Genomic DNA, 18,929 nt, shown 5'->3' with positions numbered 1-18,929 from the left:
GTGTTGTAGGTACTAAAGAAATTTTGCAGCGAACTGTTATGCGTAAAGTGTTGTGATGTGGTATATCCTTCCTACGTCGTCTATTACTGCCCCAAATTTGTATGGGAAATTCAAAACCTGTGAAATGCTATGCGCTGCCGGCTAAAATTGATTCTATTCCTAGTACAAGATCTCATGCCAAATTTGGGCCAGATCGGATCGCGGGAAGGGGTCGCTCAACGAACCTGAAGTTTGTATGGGATTTTGAGACATTTTGCTCGGAAGAAACATGAAACACCTGTTTCTCATCAATAACTTTGGTTACAGTAGGCCGATTTCATTCAAAAACGGTATTTCATCACTGTTAATGAGTCGGGGCGGTCGAACATATTGACGCCTCATTAACAGTAATGAATACCACCGTAAATAAGTTAGCCCAATTTTGAAGCCTAATAACTTTTAAAATTAACTCTTATCGAAATGCAGTCTTCGGATGAAATATTTTTCATAATTTAGGCTTTTAGAAAAACCGTTTTTGAAAGAAATCGGTTGATGGGAACCAAAGCTATTGATGAAAAACGGTTGTTTTTGGCATCACAAATCGTTCAGTCATGTTCCTGAGCCCCTGTGGTTATGCAATTATTTTTACATTGGCAAGCATTTTTCCGCCCCTACTTTTTTCCGAACTATCAAGTGAATATCACCCAAACTCAAATATCAGAAAAACATTAAAAATTGCAATCCAGTACAACAACAATGTTTAAAATCGGTCATTATTTGACGAAACGGCATGCATTTCACATTGAGTGTTCTGGTCGGACATTCAGTCGCCTCATTAAAACAGTGATGAATATCACCCTTAAAAAAGTTAGCCAATTTTTGGAGCTTAATAACTTTTTTATCTTAACTTTAATTGAAATGATATCTTCGGATGAAATATTTGTCATAGTTTAGGCTTTAAGAAAACCCGTTTTCAAAAGAAATCGGTCGAAGGAGACAAAAGTTATTAACGAAAAACTTGTTTTTCACGTTCCTCTCGAACAAAATGTCTCAAAATCCCATACAAACTTCAGGCTCGTTGAGCGACCCCTTACCGTGGTCCGATCTGGTCCAAATTTGGCATGAGATCTTGTACTAGGCCCAGCATCAATTTTAGCCTGCAGCGTTTAACATTCCACAGGTTTTAAATTTCCCATACAAATTTGGGGCAGTCTAATGCACATATATACCATTTATTGTATTATTCCTAATATCAACGAATATTTTTCTATTGAATTTTGCCTGCGGCCCGCCAGATTATAAAATATATGGTATGCGGCTCGTGAACCCTCTTGAGGGATGAATGACATCCAGATGTTAAAATCCTAAAAACCAAATAAATTTAAAAAAAACCAATTTTCTGTAATAATGTAAGACTTAAAAATTTATTGGAAGAACTGATCGTTAATTGAAAAATAAAATAAATCAATTTATTTATTGTCGTTTAAGTCTTCAATTTTTTGCTTCATATCCTCGGGAATCTCTAGAGTTTTCAAATTGTCTTCTCCAATTTCGTCTTCCGTTCTAAAATGAAAAAAGAAATTAGTTGAATGAGAGTTGATTAAATAAGTAAATCATTTCAAACGAATACCTTATGAGAATATCAACAACGTTTTCGCAAGCCACTAAGACCCTCGGGTCACCTTCACTCCCACATTCGAATTTGTGCAATTCTCTCAGGACTTCGTAGGTCCCTCGACCCCGCAAATGCTCTCGACCTTTTTTGGTGGCACACAACTGAGCCAGCGATTCCAGCAGCATCTTCCTTATATCCGGATCCTCTTCACGTTTTTTATCCGGACCCAAATATTGTAGCTCAACTGGCAGCTTATCGTTGATCTCATCGTCGAATTCTTCCGGCCCGGCCAAAGGAAGAAGAATAAACGGAAGTACGTCGATCCCGTCATCCAGCAGCCACTGATGAACGTTCGAATCGAAGCAAATGTTTTTCAAAAGACCAACGGCCCCTCCTCTGCGGACGATACTGCCCTCGTGATGCACAAAGGGCAGAATTCGCACCAAAAGGCCAGTCGTTCGGTTGCAGAATATTTCCCGTCCTGCTCTGCATTGAGATAGATTGCTGAACAGAGGTCCCAAGTAGTTGAGGTGTCCCTTCGCCTGGTTGTAATTGACCCGTGTAAAGCAGGTTGTAAGTTTGTCTATGGAATGTTCTATTTTGTGTAGCTCTTCCAGGACAGCTTCGACGAACTGTTCCGGCCGACTTAAGTTACACAAAAGCATACTCCAGGGATCAGACAGCTTTGAGGTCTCATCCAAAATGCTAGCGTACGCCTTGGGTACCAGTTGAGCTAAAAACTGATAAGAATGTCTAAGTTTAGAAAGTTTAATCATACGAAAAAAAAATTACTTACTTTGTTAACAAGCACCTCAGCTCCCGATTCTTCGGCAGAAATGTTGACCAATGCCAAAACGGCGTCCTTCCGTATCACGTCCGAGTCATCGTCAACAAGCGCCACGACGTTTCCCAGAAGCTTTAAATTCTGACCTATTAGCTCTATACCTGCTTTTGTTCCTGTCAGCCCAAGAATGTGCGTCAATGAAACGGCTTTCAGGTCCAACCGGGCCGTTTTACTCAAGAATTGAGTCAATTCCTTCAGAAGGACGTTCATGGTAAGACGAAACGACGTCTAAGCGCGATGATATAAAAATATAAACAAATCCAAAAGCGATATCGGTGTGTCAAAAAGCACGTGTTATGAAAAATGCTATAGAAAGATATAGAGAGAGAGCGCCTGCATTTATTATCAATTATTCCTGTGGATTGACTAATCAAATACCGAACTTTTAGTAGAATTTATATATTCGAAAAAGTTACAAATTAATGATATTTAATTACTTTACATCATATTCTACTTACTAGAAAAATTCACTTAGTAAATACCTGATGCTTCTGATTTCAATTTCACAGCGCAATAAATATTTTAATTACTTTTTAAAAGTCAAACTGCAAAACTGTCAGTTAACGCGACGGGCACAACAAATTTTGAAGAGAGAAGAGAGTGACTCATTCAAAATTCAAACAAAAGCAAGAGCTTAAATAAGAGCTTTCTTGGATGTGTTACGGAGAGAGCTTTTGAATTCACCTATCAGTGCATTTTCTAATGCGTTGAATAGAATTTTGAAAAATTGAAAACTAAAGCAATTTTATACAAACTAATACTGTATTTGTTTTCTCCACTCGTGGAGTGTTCCACCGTACCCGATAAAAACAAACACAAATCGTCGCCAGTGTATTGCTACCTCGCTCACTCACACGCTCTCTCGCAACACTGGCAAAATTATCGGTGGGCCACCGTCCGTGAGCAGCACTCCACCAGGTCAAAACTAGTGCAACACCGTCCGAATAAACAAACAGTTTGACAGCACCTAGTGGTGCACTAGGGCAACACTAGTGCAACACTCGGCATAAACAAACACAACAAACAATCATCAAATGAAAATTTTAGTTAACTAATAAAAAAAACTATGTGTTTGTGTTTGTTTAGAGAAAAAAAAATTACCACGTCAATTTTGTTAGCTGATCTAAAATGGTGACCAATGTATTCAATACAGTTGATTTGAACGCGCTCAGAATTTTCGATTTTTTTCGTTCTCAAAATCACCTAAAGACAAAAATGGTTAAAATTAAAACAGACAAATTTCAAAATTTAAAAAATCTCCAAATATGACATATAAATAACACAAAACAATTAAAAGAAAGGACATAAAAAATAAAACGGCTTTAATAATGTCAATTATATATAGATTCATATAACATTCTTTGATACGGCCTTTTTTGTAAATTTCAATACAGACCTCGTTCGTTTTTGGCAACATTCGATTTTGACAACATTCGATTTTGGCAACATCCAATTTTGGCACATGTGCTAAAATCGATCGGTTTTTTTCAAACGAAATCACCTTGGAGCAAACGCACCAATACGGGAGTAAACGAGGACCGGTTTTGCTCATTTCAGGGGACCGGATTTGGTATACACACTCTTTCGCACCCGGTGTGTTGTTGTTGTTTGTAGCTATTTTCTCTTGTAAATTTTCCCTATAGACACTTAAGCACCTGTCAAATCAGGAGCCGGTCGGTATTCAAATTTTGCCACCTGGTTCGCTTTTTTAACACCCCTGAGCAAGATAACACCTTTGAAACCTGGTGGTGCGCCGTCGAAGTGTCAAAATGGAGCGTTATTGTAGTTTTGACACCTGACCGCTGCTCATACTCTTACAGAACTAATTTTATTTATACAAAAACCATAAATACGTTATACGTTTTAAAACGTTGATTAAATGCAACAACAAAAACAAAAATTCAAATATACTCATTTGTTTTGTTTACATTTTCGTCGTTATTGTCATTTTTGACCATTTATTTTTCAATATTGTAATTTTATTTTTATTCATTTTTGCCATTGATGTATTTCTTGTCATTCTGGTGATTTTTGTCATTTTTGTAATTTTCTAACTACCTCCAATTTTCTTAATTTCCGTTATTTTGTTTGTGTTCGCTTTTTTTAATTTTGTTATTTTTATGTATTTTTTTTTTATTTTAGGAAAAAAAATAAGTTCTGTTTAATTATTATAAAGGTAAAAAGTTTAAAAAAAGGCAGTATTTTTTCTCTGATTTCCAAAACTAAACATGTAAACGATGTAAACAGCCCGAAAAATGAGCGAAAGAGCGAATCGTGCGTGATCGCGCGCGCGTTACGTTCTCTCTTGCTGAGAACTTTTGATTGACCAGTCTGACCAGTCTTGAATTAACCCGCGTTACGAATAGATGATTCGCAAACGGCTCGTAAAGCAGAATAGAGGGCCTTTCGCAGACCTCTGTGTTGAGTTGAGATTGTTGTTTTGAAAAAGAAAATCATTGGAAAGACGACGTCTTGTTGTTTGCCTCTAGCGAGTTGTGTTTTTTTGTGTTCTGCAGCTGATGTGTTGAGGCTTGACTGTTGTTGTCGTCCAATCAAAAGCGTCAATTTCTTGTAAGCCCGAATTCGAGGTCATGTTTGAAGAATCGACAAGCTAGCCAGCCAGACTACGCGAAACTTTTCTCAATCCAAAATTTGCAAACAAGGGCGCCACAATCCACAAGAGAAAGTGCAATACATTCTTGTTGTGGGTACCTTCCGATGTGGTGCTTTGTTGAGGCGTACAGCGCATCACGTCAATCAACGATCTGCGGTGGAGCTCTCCTCAACATACAACAACAACAACAAACTGGCACAATGGATTACGCGAAGGGAACGATGGCATACATCTGAGGCGTTTTGTCTGTGGAATGTATCGATTCCATATCGACAGAACTCTTGACAAGACAGCGCTTACGTCACAAAAGAAATAGTATAGGCACTTGAAATGATAATTTTATCAGTCTGCAACTAGAAGCATCACCTGGACAAAAGGGGGGATCCATAGGGGAATGTATTAAACATTGGAACCTCTCCTGAAAAATTTCACCTAACCGAACTGAACCCCAAGGCTAAGGAGAGATAGTAGCCAGCACTGCGAGATAGTAGTGCTGCTCACAGCAAATTCGCAAAATCAGTACATCACGCGACACATTGCGCGACCATGGGAACCGTGCCGGAGGAACTGATAACCCTCAACAATGAAACCATCAAGTACTCGACGATTTTCAGCTACATAGGTGGGTAGAGTTCACCGGAGGTCCTTCGGGTCATCCATTGTTTACAGTCAGCGGTGACAATTAATTTCCTTCTCTGTTTTCCAGACCAGTACATCGATTTGAATTACTCCATATGGCTGTACCGGCTGCTGACCCCGCTAATGTTGACCTTTTTGCTCCCGTCGCTCTTCGTGTTACTCATTTACCTTTCCATATCGTTTTTGTATGTATACAAACTGCACAGGTTAGTATTTCGCCGTGGGGTGAAGATCGCCTTTAGCAAAGTAGGGGGAATTATTTATTAAGCCGAACGATTAGTACCGGTGTGTCTGATACTGGCAAATTTTTGTTTCGTTTGGCGCAGTCGCTTTATACTGCAAGTCTACAACGATGGCGATTTCGACTTTTGGGACGTCGCTCGCACCCTGGTGGCCCTCGTTTGGGACTCGCACGGGTGGATCTTTCATGGTAAGCCTCATTATTGTTTTTAATTTTTCGATTTTTTTTTTCTTCATTCGGCTACTGATGCGTACTGAATTCTGATTCTGAGCCAAGCCAGTGCCGGCTACAGTGTTTTTTATAATTTGTTTTACTTAGCTCGGTCCGTATTACTCTTGTCCCGATTTCTGTAATCATTTACTTTGAGTCCTCATGGCCTTAACACTTAACGGTCCAAAGTAAAGAAAAATGGGCCCCAAAATTTTAAGCAGCTGTATTATAGCCAATATACCTTCTGTGGGGATTTCCTGAAGATTTGATTGAGTATGACGTGCAAAGAAAAGGCGAAGTGAGCTGTCAGTTTTACGAATAATTCTTACTTCTAAACTTTAATTCAAATGAATCATTCAATTCTTAAAATCAATGTTTGTCTAAACACGCAAACTGATGAAGAATGAAATACATTGCACATTTAATCGTTTTTCTTAACCATGTAGGTAGGTTGGAAAATAACTTCAATACACATCTGTAAACTAAAGTGTAACAATATTCTATTGACAGGGTACGAAGTATGCGGCCTTGAGAATCTCCCGGTGGAAGGTCCGGCCCTAATCATCTACTATCACGGGGCGATTCCGATCGACATGTACTATCTGGTGGCCCGAGTATACCTGAAACGATCCCGTCTGGTCTACACCGTGGGAGATCGTTTTCTGGAAAAGCTACCCGGCTGGAGTTTTCTGGCTCGGGTCATGAAAATCAGCCCCGGCACGGTACAATCCTGTTCCAGCGTACTAAAAGAGGGCAATCTCCTATCGATTTCACCGGGTGGCGTTTACGAGGCCCAGTTCGGCGATAGCAACTACGAACTGCTCTGGAGAAATCGGGTCGGCTTTGCAAAAGTTGCGATCGAATCGAGAGCCGTAAGTTGTCCCCATATTTTTTTAAACTGAGTTGAGGTAGCTTAAATAATTTATTTTCCAAAACAGCCCATCATTCCAATGTTCACCGAGAATCTGCGGGAGGGTTTCCGTTCGTTCGGCTTTGCCAAGAGCCTGTTTGTGCGGTTGTACAACGCGGTACGCTTCCCGGTGCGACCGGTTTACGGTGGATTTCCGGTCAAATTTCGGTCCCACTTGGGGAAACCGATACCATACGACCCCTCACTGACCCCAGAACAGCTGCAGGAGAAGGTCGCCTACGCCATCGAGGACCTGATCAACCGGAACCAAAGGATACCGGGTAGCATTATGCATGGCCTGTTGGATCGTTTTATTGCCAAGCGGAAAAACGATTGAGGAAGAGATAAATTGTGAATATGTATCTTGCGCGCATGTGTATGATCGAATCATATGAGTAGGTAATTGTATAAGCTGTACTTATTTAACTATTAAGTTGTAAAATATACAAAGTGGTATAAGTGTTAAGTTTTGAGTTTTCTATTGTCAGGAGTTGTGACCAGGATGTTTATATCCCCGGGTGTAATAGATTCGACAAAAAGAAGGCGCTGGGTAAGGAAAGAATCTCAATAGTGAAAGAGTGTGGAGTTCACAGATATGGACCCTGTTGAAGTACAAATCAGGCTGCACAATTTCTTTTTTTTTTTGTTTTTGGGAATTCATCTTTTGATCCTACCTTCATCCTTGGTAGCAAGGTCCAGCTTGTGTCTGTGTAACTTGGCCTTCGAATTGCTTCTAGGGCTTCCACGGCCGATGGATCGTCGAGGGAAGGCATCCAACCTTCAGAGACCTAACAATGGTTGGCAATCCACTCCGCTTGCAATAGTCTCTTCAGATTAACACCAGATGCATTACCTCTGAAAATATTTAGTGCATTTAGGTATTTATACAATTAAACACATCTTACCTGTCGGCAACTTGTGGGATTCGAACCCAAAAGTTTTCTTGCCGATACCGGGAATCGAACCCAGTACGCCTGGGTTACCAGACTCGTGCAGGCCTATCCACTAGACTACATCAGCGCTCACGAACTGATCCAATCCCTAGTTTTGACAAAAAAAAACAGGAAATGTATTGGTTCTTCTCAAATGAAACTTGATGATGACTCCTCCTGAACTTGTAGTTACTCCTTCTTGACTCCACCCACCAAACCATACTTGTCGCATTGAACTTGTGACCTTTTGGTTTTACTCGACAACCTTCCTTCTAGCTTACTCGACGACAACCTTCCCGTGGCTCAACGGCCTTCCATTTAGTTCCTGATTCGATGACCTCCTTTATAACTTTGGCTCACCAATTTTCTAAGGTACAAGTTCGACGATTTCCGGCTAAGCCCTGCGACTTACCATGGCTCCGGCTCAATGACAATCTATGTCTTCCTAATTGGTTTGGTTTGACCAGTAGACTGAGTCGATTTGGGGTCATTTTTGAATCTCTCAAACCCTGGGATCTACAAAACTTTGTTTTGGTTCAAAGCTCATCCATGATTTAATTTGCAGAATTTTGAGGTAACGTTAACATGAGTAAATTTGAACTTTAAGGATTATTGTACTGAAAAATCAACATCATTTTTGCTTCTTCTGGGGAACCGAGCCTGCTAAAAGTTTTTGTGCCAATTTTTGAAAACTCTAAAGGAAATTTTCCGCTAAACAACTTCGTATCTTATTATGCAAAAAAGTTATTAGCTGGTTAACAGGCATTGGTCTTATGGCATTGAAAAACAATAAATTCAATTGACATCACTGCTGGTGCCTCGCGAAGTATTGCGGGTTTTGGCGGACTTGTTCTGCTTCTTGTCGCGAATGGGTGCCTTTTGTACCTTGAACGTTCGAAGCCCAGCCGTAGTTTTGGCCTTCTGGACAAAACTTCGGCTTAGGTGCAGCTTCTTAGCCACATCCCGAGCGGAGGCATTCGGGTTTCGGTTGAAGGCCCCAACTACGCGGTTGTGATTTTGGGTGTTGTACGGAATACTAAAGAGACTATAGTAAACAAAGAGGCCCCACCTGATCCCTTTCACTGCTTGGTTCTGCTCGATTGGAATGACACTGACAAAAAATAAAAAAATCCTATCGTGACATTTCGTCTCTTTGTTAACTATAGGCTCGTTACGGATTTCCTTTATTTCTGGGCTTCCGATCGGAGGTCAATCGTTCCTCGAACCGCTCAATCACTCGCGACACCGTGGAATTCGCGATTCCCAACGTTTTAACGATGGACGATGCGAGAGATCCTTGTTCTTGTGATGAATGCGCAGATTTTATCACGCACGAGCTGTTCTTCCGACTCTATTTCCGCGAGTTTTGATCACAGGATTTTATAAAACTTTCAGGATGTAAACAATGCACTATGAACTAAATCTATCCAAATTTTTGTTAAATTCTACCCAACGGTTAAAAAGTTAGAGCAATTTCATAGTGTGGCAATTTCATCATGGACACCCTTTAAAATACGAAGTTACGGTCTTCTACAAAGTTGTTCAGCGGAAAATCTCCTTTAGAGAATTTATAAATTGGCACAAAAACCATCAGCAGGCTTGGTTTCACAGAACAGACAAAATAAATGTTGATTTTTCAGTACAACATATTAAATTTTCCCATACAAACCTAAAAGTTCAAATTTACTCATGCATGTAAACGTAACTTGAAAATTCTGCAAAAATTCATGGATGAATTTTGAACCAAAACGAAAATTTTTATAACCACAGGGTTTGAGAAATTCAAAAATGACCCCAAATCAACTCAGTCTATTGGACCAATTCGATGACCTCTCAGATAGCAGCCCTTTCACCGGAGTAAAATCTAACCCTGACAGATTTCACTTAGGCACTAAAAATGATGTTTCCATGTGTAATTTAAAGTTGATATGAAAATAATCAATTAAACTAAGCTTATTAAAATTGTAAAATATATCGGTATCGAATTTTGAATACGGCGAATGCGCCAAATGTAAACAAATCCAGATAATCACATAAATGCATTAAACTATTCATTTTACATCCGAAAATATGATCTCCTTTCAATTTTTCTTATTTTAGTGAAGTTAAATTTAATTTTTTAAATAAGGCGAATAGCTTTTTTTATGAGTGTGTAATCCCACAGTTCATTCGCCCATTTCCCCTCAAAATTTCGTCGCGAACAAAAGGGCCAATAGTTATTTCGAGATGGAAAAAGGGCATTGAAGTTTTCGAAAAAAAAAATTCCAGGACGAGGAGACGCACAAATCAGTATTTATAAGATCGTTGAATGTGCTAATGTGTTAACGTGATCATTTGGACCCGTTTTCAAGCCGAAATTTGCTTGAATATTGCTTCTTTAATGAGTGATCTAAAAGGCGAATAGTCATTCTGCAATTCAAAAGGGCACTCCAATTTGGCGAATGAACAAAATGAGAGCACCAGTCTGTGGTAAAAGGGCCCACAGTTATATTTATTAATTTCTTGTGGTAATTAGTACGGAAAAGCTATATTTATCGATCGGGTGTTGAAATTTAACCAATTTGAAAGCATTTTAGCGACTTCTTTAGGAAAATGATTGTACGCAGCTAAATAGGAAATTGATTTTATTTTCTGAAACTTGGAATGCGTTTTTCTCAAAACAAAGGTCTTGGCGCATTCGCCGTATTCAAAATTTGATACCGATATATTCTTCAAAAAGATGCGCTCATCGAAAAATTGCTGAACTACTCTAATGTTTGAAATTGCATGCAATCAATCCGCAGCGCGCGTTTTCTTATACCCATGCCATGCCGCGTGTATTACTCTCATACTTGATAATTGTACTCTCAAGTCTCAATATCCACATCTGCTTTCTTAGAACCAGATCTGCATCGTTTCGACGACAAAGGGCGCACTTATTAACCAACACAAACTCAAGCCGATCATTTCTAAGGAATAATGAGGATCAGTACGTGAGGTAGGTACGTGATCTTTCCAACATTTTTCTGCAGTGCTTAATTGACACAAGCGTCATATCCAAATGATGCTTCGCTTCTTATCGATTTTTGCAATTTATGGACTGCTAATCAGCACCACTAAAGCCGAAATTGGATGCAGAGATGAAAACAATAAACTTGTTGATTGGTTAGTTTCGATTATTGGATCCTATTTAGTACGATCTTCATCACACATTCTTCATTGTCTTCAGGTACTATCTGTACAAGCTACCGGAAACCAATTCCCACGATCCGGAGTCCGGTTTGTACTACAGTTTCATCACTTCGGACAACGCGGACAACCCAGAATGGAAGCGATCCAAGCATAATGTGAACCAAGCTAAAAGTGTTCCTGGAAGAACGCTGGAACCGATCCTCAAGGATGCCGGTAAGCAATTTCTTTCGGTGCTTTACAACGATGAACCTCCCACGGGTAAAACCGATGGTTATCGAGGCCATACTAAGGGCGTTGTGGCCACAGATGGTATAACTGGGTTTTGGTTGGTCCATTCGGTTCCGAAATACCCACCGGCACTTGGAGAAGCCTATCAGTATCCACACACCGGTCGCATGTACGGTCAAAGTTTCCTGTGCATAACTTTCAATGCGAGTGAGATGAATACAATCGGTATGCAGCTGAACAAAAATGAGCCGCACGTGTACTCGTCTGGGGTGCCAAATGGTTTGAAGGCCCAATTTCCGGATCTGGTCGAGGCAATCAGTATGAAGAATAGTACCGAAGCTCCCCACTGGAGCCATTCCAAACTAATTTCGAGAAATGGCGTTGTTTTCCGATCGTTTGCTAAAGATCGCAACTTCAGGAAGGAACTGTACGCCGATTTCATCGCTCCAACACTGCAGGTGGCACTGTTCGTGGAATCGTGGCAACATGGAACCGGAAATCTACCGTCCAATTGTAACATCCCGGAGTTGGCTGTTCTAAACGTAAAAAGTGTAAAGGTGGGTGATGCCGAATTCACGACCCTGAAGGACCACTCCAAGTGGGCCGTTACTGGACCGGGAGATTCGAGTTTCTGGATCTGTGTGGGGGACATCAACCGACAGGAGCACCAGAAGCTGCGAGGCGGGGGAAGTGTCTGTACCGAATCCACCGGGCTGTCTAGCGTTTACTTCCGATCGGTTGTGAATGTTGAAGAGTGTCCTTTGGTTCGGAATTAGTGTTTAAAATTTTATAACAGATTTCACACAAACTATGCTAAGTATTATGTTGTAAAATTTTGTGATGATGAAGTCCGTACCCTAGGCTGTAATGGGTCACGGCGACGGCGTGCATTACTGTGTTTATGGAAGTTGACGGTTTGGAAACAGACTCTAAACTAACATAAACCTGAGAGGGCGGTTGCACGTAGCCTTATTCGATATGAGATCATAGACAATAAATTAAAAGGTGAATCAATATCGTGTACTTTTTCTTTGATGATCCATGTTGATAAGGTGAATGGGAGTTGAAACACTTGCCCTCCCTTCCGTTGGACAACAACAGCATTGCGCAGTGGAAATATCACAATTAGTTGTTTTAATGTTGATATTTCCACTTTTCCACCATGCGCAAGTTAGATTAGAATAGACAGTATTGTAAATGAATGATAACTGCCAAAATTAGATAGGCAATTCAATTGTACAAGAATTAGTTGGATGAGGATGTTAACAATTGGCACATGGTTAGGTATTCAATGTTCAATGTGCTACTAGGCAAGGTAAAGTAATAGTTTCCTTCTCCCCAATGCTCTAGTAAGTGTGCATTTGCGGTTTATGAATTTCGAAGGCTTATTCTTAAATCAAGCATTTTACAAGAACTAGAGGCTTATTGGATCAAGGTGCTGTTTAGATAGTTTTCTGTCAAAAATAATTCCTTTTCGTTTCAATACTTTTTGATAGAATTGTCTATTTTTTGGTTAGGTGTGAAATTCAAATAATGAAGTAAAAGATAGATGATAGTCCAGCAAAATAATATCGGAGATTTATAAATAGGAGTGTAATTTATTTCATCCGAAACAGATTGAGGAAAGTTGTTCTGTGAAATTGTAAATGTTCGAGTTTTTAGAAGAACAGCCTAGTCCTTTCTCATTTAATACTTTTTTATTGTAGTTCGATCTTATAGCTTGATTAGGTTTGAAATTCAAATAAGGATGTAGAAAATAGAAGGTATAATTTTTATAAACAAGAACCTACTCGTCCAGGAAAATAATATCGTGGTTTTAAAAATTGACATTCATTTTAACCAAACCAAAGATCGAGGAAGGTTGTTTGAGAAGTTGTTCAAAATTAGCAATGAGGTTTTAGAAGAACAGCATCGTCATTTGCATTATCATGTTATTTTGATCAGAGATGTTAAAATCGCGAGTCTACATACTCGCACTTTGCCCTTCTTTGCAGAACGATTTTATTTCGTTAAACTCAATCTGCAATGATGCTATCTAAAGTTCAACTCGGAAAGCATCAGGAAGTAAGCTTCGGGTAAACTCGGCAGGAGTAAACAGCAATCGGGGGAGAAACATCAGCGAAGCAAACGAACAGTTCAGCGAATTAAAGAAAAAATCGTTTTCGTTCGGCAGCCGAACACATCAATCGGACAACGCATGGGGGCGTGGCTAAAAGTGATAGATACAAGGGAACGGGAAACGAGCGAGAGAAGGGTGCGAGGAATGTTAACTCGGTCCGTCGGGCAACGATCGCTCGTGAGCATTCGTGTACGGTAAGCTTCGTTCTGTTGTTTCATTGGTGTGATTTTATTCCTGCGAGGAGGGGAAAACATCAACTCGGAACTGTTCTCTTTGTTTTGTGTGCAATCACGTCATGATTGGAACGAAGATAAAATCAATCTGCACACAACAAGTTAAACTCGGAAAAAATCAGCCGAATGATTCTTTCCGAGGCGAGTTTAAACACCGCTGATTTTGATAAGTCAATGATAGTACAAAAGATATTGAACATGCAATTCATAATTGTATCTCTATATATTTTTTTAATTTTCAAAATATTTGGTACAATTATTATTTGTGTTTAGCGAAATTCTATTAATTGCTGCATTGAGAGATAGCTTCCTATCTAGATGTTTTGTTCTGAATTCGAAAAATATGTTTTCTTAGTCAATCTAAAACGATAATTTATTCAAAGTTATTGCATCGAGTAAGGTTAGGTGACAGGTAGGGATAACTCAACTACGGTAAGATAGTGAACCCTTCTGACAATGATATCGAGGCGTTGGCATATGATAACTTTTGCTACTGCTCGGTTGAATTGGAGGTTGGGTTAACTCGAAGCTCATGTAGGGCCCAATTGTCCCAGTCCGTCGAGCACTATCTTAACGCTTCCCTAAACTGGTGCTTCAGAACCCTCGGGCTCTGCTGCCGCTATCCTACTCTAAGCTATTCTACTCTCATGTAAATTTTCCTCTTCTGTACCCCGATCTGTTTTTCCTTTCCGGGTCAGCCAGGTAGCTCATAAACCCATACAAAAAAAAAAAAAAAAAAAAAAAATTGTGATGATGAAGTCAGAAATAAATCAATTGTTTAACTTTAGTTGGAATCTTCATAAATCTGTCCATAAATCGAAAAGGAAAAAAAAGGATTTCTCAACTAATTCAATAAAAAAATCTTACTTGTACTTCCATCATTCTAGTCATCTTGTTCAGGATCATCTTCCTGTTTAATTTCAACGTTCGGCTGCAACAGCGGATCCAGGAAACCCAGATCCTTAACATCGACCACCTGGACCGGGATGGCTCCCTGCTGCAGCTGGATGTACGGTTCCTTTTGGACCAGCTGGTCGCACTTTTCCTCCAAGAGCGAGATTCGATTGTCCAGTATGTGCATCAGATCCCGCATTTGCATGAAAGTTTCCCTAAGGGCCCGAACTTCGTCCCGGAAGTTGTAGCCATCGGCGTCCTCAGGTAACACTTTGGACACCTTTTTTGGAGGTTCCGCTTTTTTGGCTGGCCGAGGGCTGAATAGCAATGTGTGCATAACCGATTCATAGGCCTGTCGGCAAGTAACTGCATTCGAGTACACTTGTATGCTCAGTAAAATCGTACCCGAATTCCACGTTATCAGTTTTCTGGGGGTTAGAGAATCCCAGGAAAAGTTCTGAAAAAGGAAAAAAAAATCCAAAATAACATTAAATTTTCTCAAATCACAAAAAAGAACATTTCCCTCACCCTTCGTTGTTCCTTCAGAGAAAACAAAACGTAGCGACCAGCATCTTGAATCGTTGGATGCGCCGGTTCATCCCAGCTAACAGCGACGTATCGGCGTACCTCGGGCTCATCAAATTTGACCGGCCGTTTTATGTGTGGTCGAATTAGCTCCCACAGATACTCCCGGAAGGCTTCGATACTGTGGGCCTCCACCAACCACTCGCAGTTCTGATTTACTTTTTGTCCGCAAAACAATCGCTTGCAAACATGGAACAGACACCGGATCGCTCCGTTCTCATCGCCAACGGTGCGGTTCACCAGCGGGTATTCCGATAAACCGGAAGCAACTGCCATTGGTGCCATGTCGACGTCCTGTTCAATTGACTCTTCGTCGCCATCGTCCGGTTCCCAGGCTATCTCGATTTTGTCGATGTCCATGTTATGTCCCGTTAATTTGCAGTTATTTCAAAACCAAGTCCTAAAAAATTTGGAACATAATTAATGACTTTCTAGATTCAACATTCAATCTTTAGTTTTTGTATTGTAAACTCTAACAATAACAATGTAAAAATTCACGAAGTTTACAAATTTCAAGCGTTTTGGAGCGTTTGGGGCCGGAATTTCATTTTGTTTTGCTTCTAAAAACATGAATGGACTCGCACTTCAACCCTGGAAGGCGTCTTGTTTTGGTTTCGAAACGACGTCGTCGAATCATCAAAAAATTTCAAAGGGCGTCCAAAAATTACGTAACGGAATTTTTTGTTTTCGTAATAATTTGATTTTGACATACACTACATATAAGGTTATTTTTAAACGCGTAAAATAAAAACCGTGTTAATTCCCGAAAACCGTATAGAAGAACCGTGCTAATTCACGAAAACCACGTAAAAAAGACCATTCCAATTTTACAGCTCTGAAACATGAGACATTCTCAGGTTCAAAATCCCATATCTCAGGTCTCAGCTGTCTCGAGACGTCGTGTCTCAGATCTCAGGTCTCAAGTCTCAGCTGTCTTGTGTCTCAGATCTCAGATATCATGTATTGATGTATTACGTACGTTATTAGTCTCAGAGCTAAGATTTTCCCATCTGAAAAATTTTTAAGTGTTTCCCGGTCAAGAGGACTATTTTCTGTCAAACACCGTGTTAATTGGGGCAATCCGTGTAAAAAAACCGTGTTTATTCTCGAAAGTCGTATTAAAAAGCCGTGTAAAAAAGCCGTGTAAAAAAACTGTGTGAAAAAAACTTTGGAAAAAAACCTTGGTGTGTAATACTTTGAAATTTGCATTCCACCGGCCGAATATTTTATTAATTACCCGAATAGAACAGAACCATGGTATCCCGAATATAAAAGTAAGGTGAAAAAACCATGATTTTCATTTTCATTCTACCATGTATAAAATGGTACATACAAAATATATCATGGTTCTGAAACCTTGAATGTACTGTGAAATTAATCGTTTTCGACAATGAAATTCACGGTTTTGGCAAAAATTACCATGAAAAAAGGGGGTTGTTAAGCAACTTAACCATGAAAAAATCAACTTTTTTCCATACATTTGAAATCACAAAACAATTTAGTTCATGGTTATTACAGCTTCCGGTTTTTCTAATGGGAACCGTGAAATTTATTGTAATTGATTGTATTTTCATCGTTTCAACAATGATGAAAATCACGATATTATCATGATATTTTATTTTGTTTTTTTCGAAATAATTCAATCAAAATTAATCAGTTTGTTAAAGTTATTCCTTGTTTTGAGAAATATTATACTTCTTTAGTCGTGCTTTTAATATACTTGGCACACGTTTACTAGAAAACACGACCAATCAAGAATAATATTCCCCAAAAAGGAATAACTTTAACAAACTGATTAATTTCTATAGCAAGTCACTTATTAAAAACAATGCACTTATTCAAAAGAACACATTTTATTAATGTTGTAAAGCACTTTCATTTTCTTCCTTTTAACAAATTTTCACAAAGCTTTTTTTCACAATTTTAAAAAAAAGCTTGCACCTCGATCTGAATCCGGGCTACGCCTGCTGTAGGCTTGAGCTCGTTCATGACGACGATCTCGGGTAGCTGATGGTTTCCTGATTGGCTTTGAGAGCAGCTCCGACCGACCTGCTGCGAGTGGTGCGTGACGCCAAAATTCGTGGACGTCATGGTGGACCGGAAGCTGCTTTTCATGCACAAAATCCGCCAGCCTGAAAAAAAAAATAGGAAACGAATGATAAAACGGGGAAAAACTATTCTATGAAAATGGATTTCGAGCGCAATTTCATTCGCACGGTACCAAGTATTTATGCAGCATTTTTGCTTGCTCCGATAAGAAAAACTAAAAAAGAATACTTACGATAGATCCTCCCGGACTCCGCGATATCAACCGCTTGTTACGGATCTTTTTCCAGTGATCGTCCTCCTATTGAGTCCATCCTATTAGGGTCACAGCACAGCACCTTTCCGACGGCTCGTTTTCAACTGCCATTTCCGCCGATCGGGTGGTAATTTTACCATTAGCACAAGCAATATAGCCTGTGGCCTAGAAAAATAAATTTAATATACTTATTTGCAAAATACGGTTCCTTAAAAAGACAAACACTTTAAAAAGATATACTCACCATCCCAGATAGGTCCTCTTGCCTGCAGAGAAAATTTACCGCAATTGTTGTTTATTTTCAAAAATGGCTACACGAAGAATTCAGAATAGGTAGAAAAAGCAAAATTTTACCTACGTTAGTTTTGGTTTGGATCTCAATTTTACCATGAAGTACACAGTAACAATAAAAATCACAGGAAAATTATTGTGATACCGTGCTTCTGGTATTTTCGACAACTATGAAATATTTTAAATTAACGATAAACTTCACGGTGACTTTAAATATTATGATGATTTCAAAATATAAAGCGGTTGATAAGTATTGAGAAATAACGATGATGTTTATTGTTATATTGAATATCATAGCTCGGTTATAATTAATACCACGGTCTTTGCTATTCGGGATCACATTCATTTTCCATTGAATTTAAATGTGACCATGAACTTAATGGTAAAAAGAACATCCGACTAGCGCCATTTTTTCAAGTAGTTACAATTCCACACTCAGGCAAATTCTTTTTATGATTCTCATAAAATGCATCTTATGAACCGCTTTTTAGAATGTAAAATTGATTTTCATAAGAGTCTTATGAAATTCTTCCAATTTTCAAAGTAAGTTCTTATGAAAAATAGAAGAAGCGGCATTGTGAAAAAATAATGAACGCATTCATTCCATCAGTCATTATTTTTCATCGTCACACGAGGCGTGAAACCATTATGGTTTTCCTAAAAGATAAGTGATTATCTAATTCTAAATGGTAAGTTTATTTTTTGTAAACGTTGATATTATTTGTAAACTCAAACACATTATTTTTTGTTTACGTTTTTGCATATTGACCGGGAAAAAGTAAAAACTCAAAGGATCCGATGCGGCAGAATAAATGTGTTGGAACCGGGTGTTTGTGTGCTGCTGTTAGTGCTAATGATGTAACAAACTAGATAGAAACAAGCTAGAAAATAAATAAAATGTTTTTAATATCAATTATCTTGAGTTATTCTCATCAAACATGACATTTTCTGTTTCCATAAGACCCTCTTATGAAAAGCAAAAACCTCTCAACGAAGTAGGCGTTCGCGTCATAAGACAATCTTATAAATTTCAATGATTTTTCTTATGGCGTCAGTTTATAAGAGAATCTCATGGCAAACTTAATAGTATTTTTCTGAGTGCATATATATCGTGCATGCATG

The 18,929-nt window shown here is 39.1% G+C and overlaps 5 protein-coding genes across 7 annotated transcripts in view; 2 read left to right on the top strand and 3 right to left on the bottom strand.

Annotated features, from left to right (window-relative positions):
* LOC129751397 (cytochrome P450 4C1-like) overlaps positions 1–9,338 on the bottom strand; it is a 37,035-nt gene extending 27,697 nt beyond the window's left edge. The window contains exon 1 of the mRNA XM_055746884.1: positions 9,054–9,338. The gene's annotated coding sequence lies outside the window, so the exon portion shown is untranslated. The remainder of the gene's footprint in view (positions 1–9,053) is intronic.
* Positions 1,389–3,009, bottom strand: LOC129751399 (protein HGH1 homolog). Of its 2 annotated transcripts, none has more exons than XM_055746887.1 (4): positions 2,897–3,009; positions 2,391–2,744; positions 1,610–2,334; positions 1,389–1,542 (listed from the first exon to the last, which is right to left on the bottom strand). In XM_055746887.1, the coding sequence occupies exons 2-4, from the start codon at positions 2,646–2,648 to the stop codon at positions 1,449–1,451; spliced, it is 1,077 nt and encodes a 358-aa protein (XP_055602862.1). In that variant the 5' UTR covers positions 2,649–2,744; positions 2,897–3,009; the 3' UTR covers positions 1,389–1,448. The 2 variants fall into 2 exon arrangements, with proteins under 2 accessions (XP_055602862.1, XP_055602863.1); XM_055746888.1 differs by having other exon boundaries at positions 2,921–3,004.
* LOC129751401 (transmembrane protein 68-like) lies at positions 4,776–7,518 on the top strand. Its single transcript, XM_055746890.1, has 5 exons — positions 4,776–5,674; positions 5,759–5,897; positions 6,018–6,121; positions 6,653–7,014; positions 7,081–7,518. Exons 1-5 carry the CDS (start codon positions 5,599–5,601, stop codon positions 7,387–7,389), a joined length of 990 nt encoding a protein of 329 aa, XP_055602865.1. The 5' UTR covers positions 4,776–5,598; the 3' UTR covers positions 7,390–7,518.
* Positions 9,339–10,476: 1,138 nt separating the features above from the next.
* On the top strand, positions 10,477–12,970 carry LOC129751400 (plancitoxin-1-like). The gene is made up of 3 exons (XM_055746889.1): positions 10,477–10,491; positions 10,863–11,128; positions 11,193–12,970. The coding sequence occupies exons 2-3, from the start codon at positions 11,025–11,027 to the stop codon at positions 12,157–12,159; spliced, it is 1,071 nt and encodes a 356-aa protein (XP_055602864.1). The 5' UTR covers positions 10,477–10,491; positions 10,863–11,024; the 3' UTR covers positions 12,160–12,970.
* A 1,494-nt stretch (positions 12,971–14,464) lies between these two features.
* LOC129751402 (uncharacterized) lies at positions 14,465–15,814 on the bottom strand. 2 transcript variants are annotated; one of them, XM_055746892.1, is made up of 3 exons: positions 15,722–15,814; positions 15,158–15,614; positions 14,465–15,086 (listed from the first exon to the last, which is right to left on the bottom strand). In XM_055746892.1, the coding sequence occupies exons 2-3, from the start codon at positions 15,572–15,574 to the stop codon at positions 14,619–14,621; spliced, it is 885 nt and encodes a 294-aa protein (XP_055602867.1). In that variant the 5' UTR covers positions 15,575–15,614; positions 15,722–15,814; the 3' UTR covers positions 14,465–14,618. The 2 variants fall into 2 exon arrangements, with proteins under 2 accessions (XP_055602867.1, XP_055602866.1); XM_055746891.1 differs by having other exon boundaries at positions 15,692–15,809.
* Positions 15,815–18,929: the final 3,115 nt, after the last annotated feature.

Source organism: Uranotaenia lowii, chromosome 3, assembly GCF_029784155.1.
Source record: "Uranotaenia lowii strain MFRU-FL chromosome 3, ASM2978415v1, whole genome shotgun sequence".
Classification (NCBI taxonomy): Eukaryota; Metazoa; Arthropoda; class Insecta; order Diptera; family Culicidae; genus Uranotaenia; species Uranotaenia lowii.
Note: the sequence above shows the minus strand (reverse complement) of the source record. Positions and strands in the feature narration are given on the sequence as shown.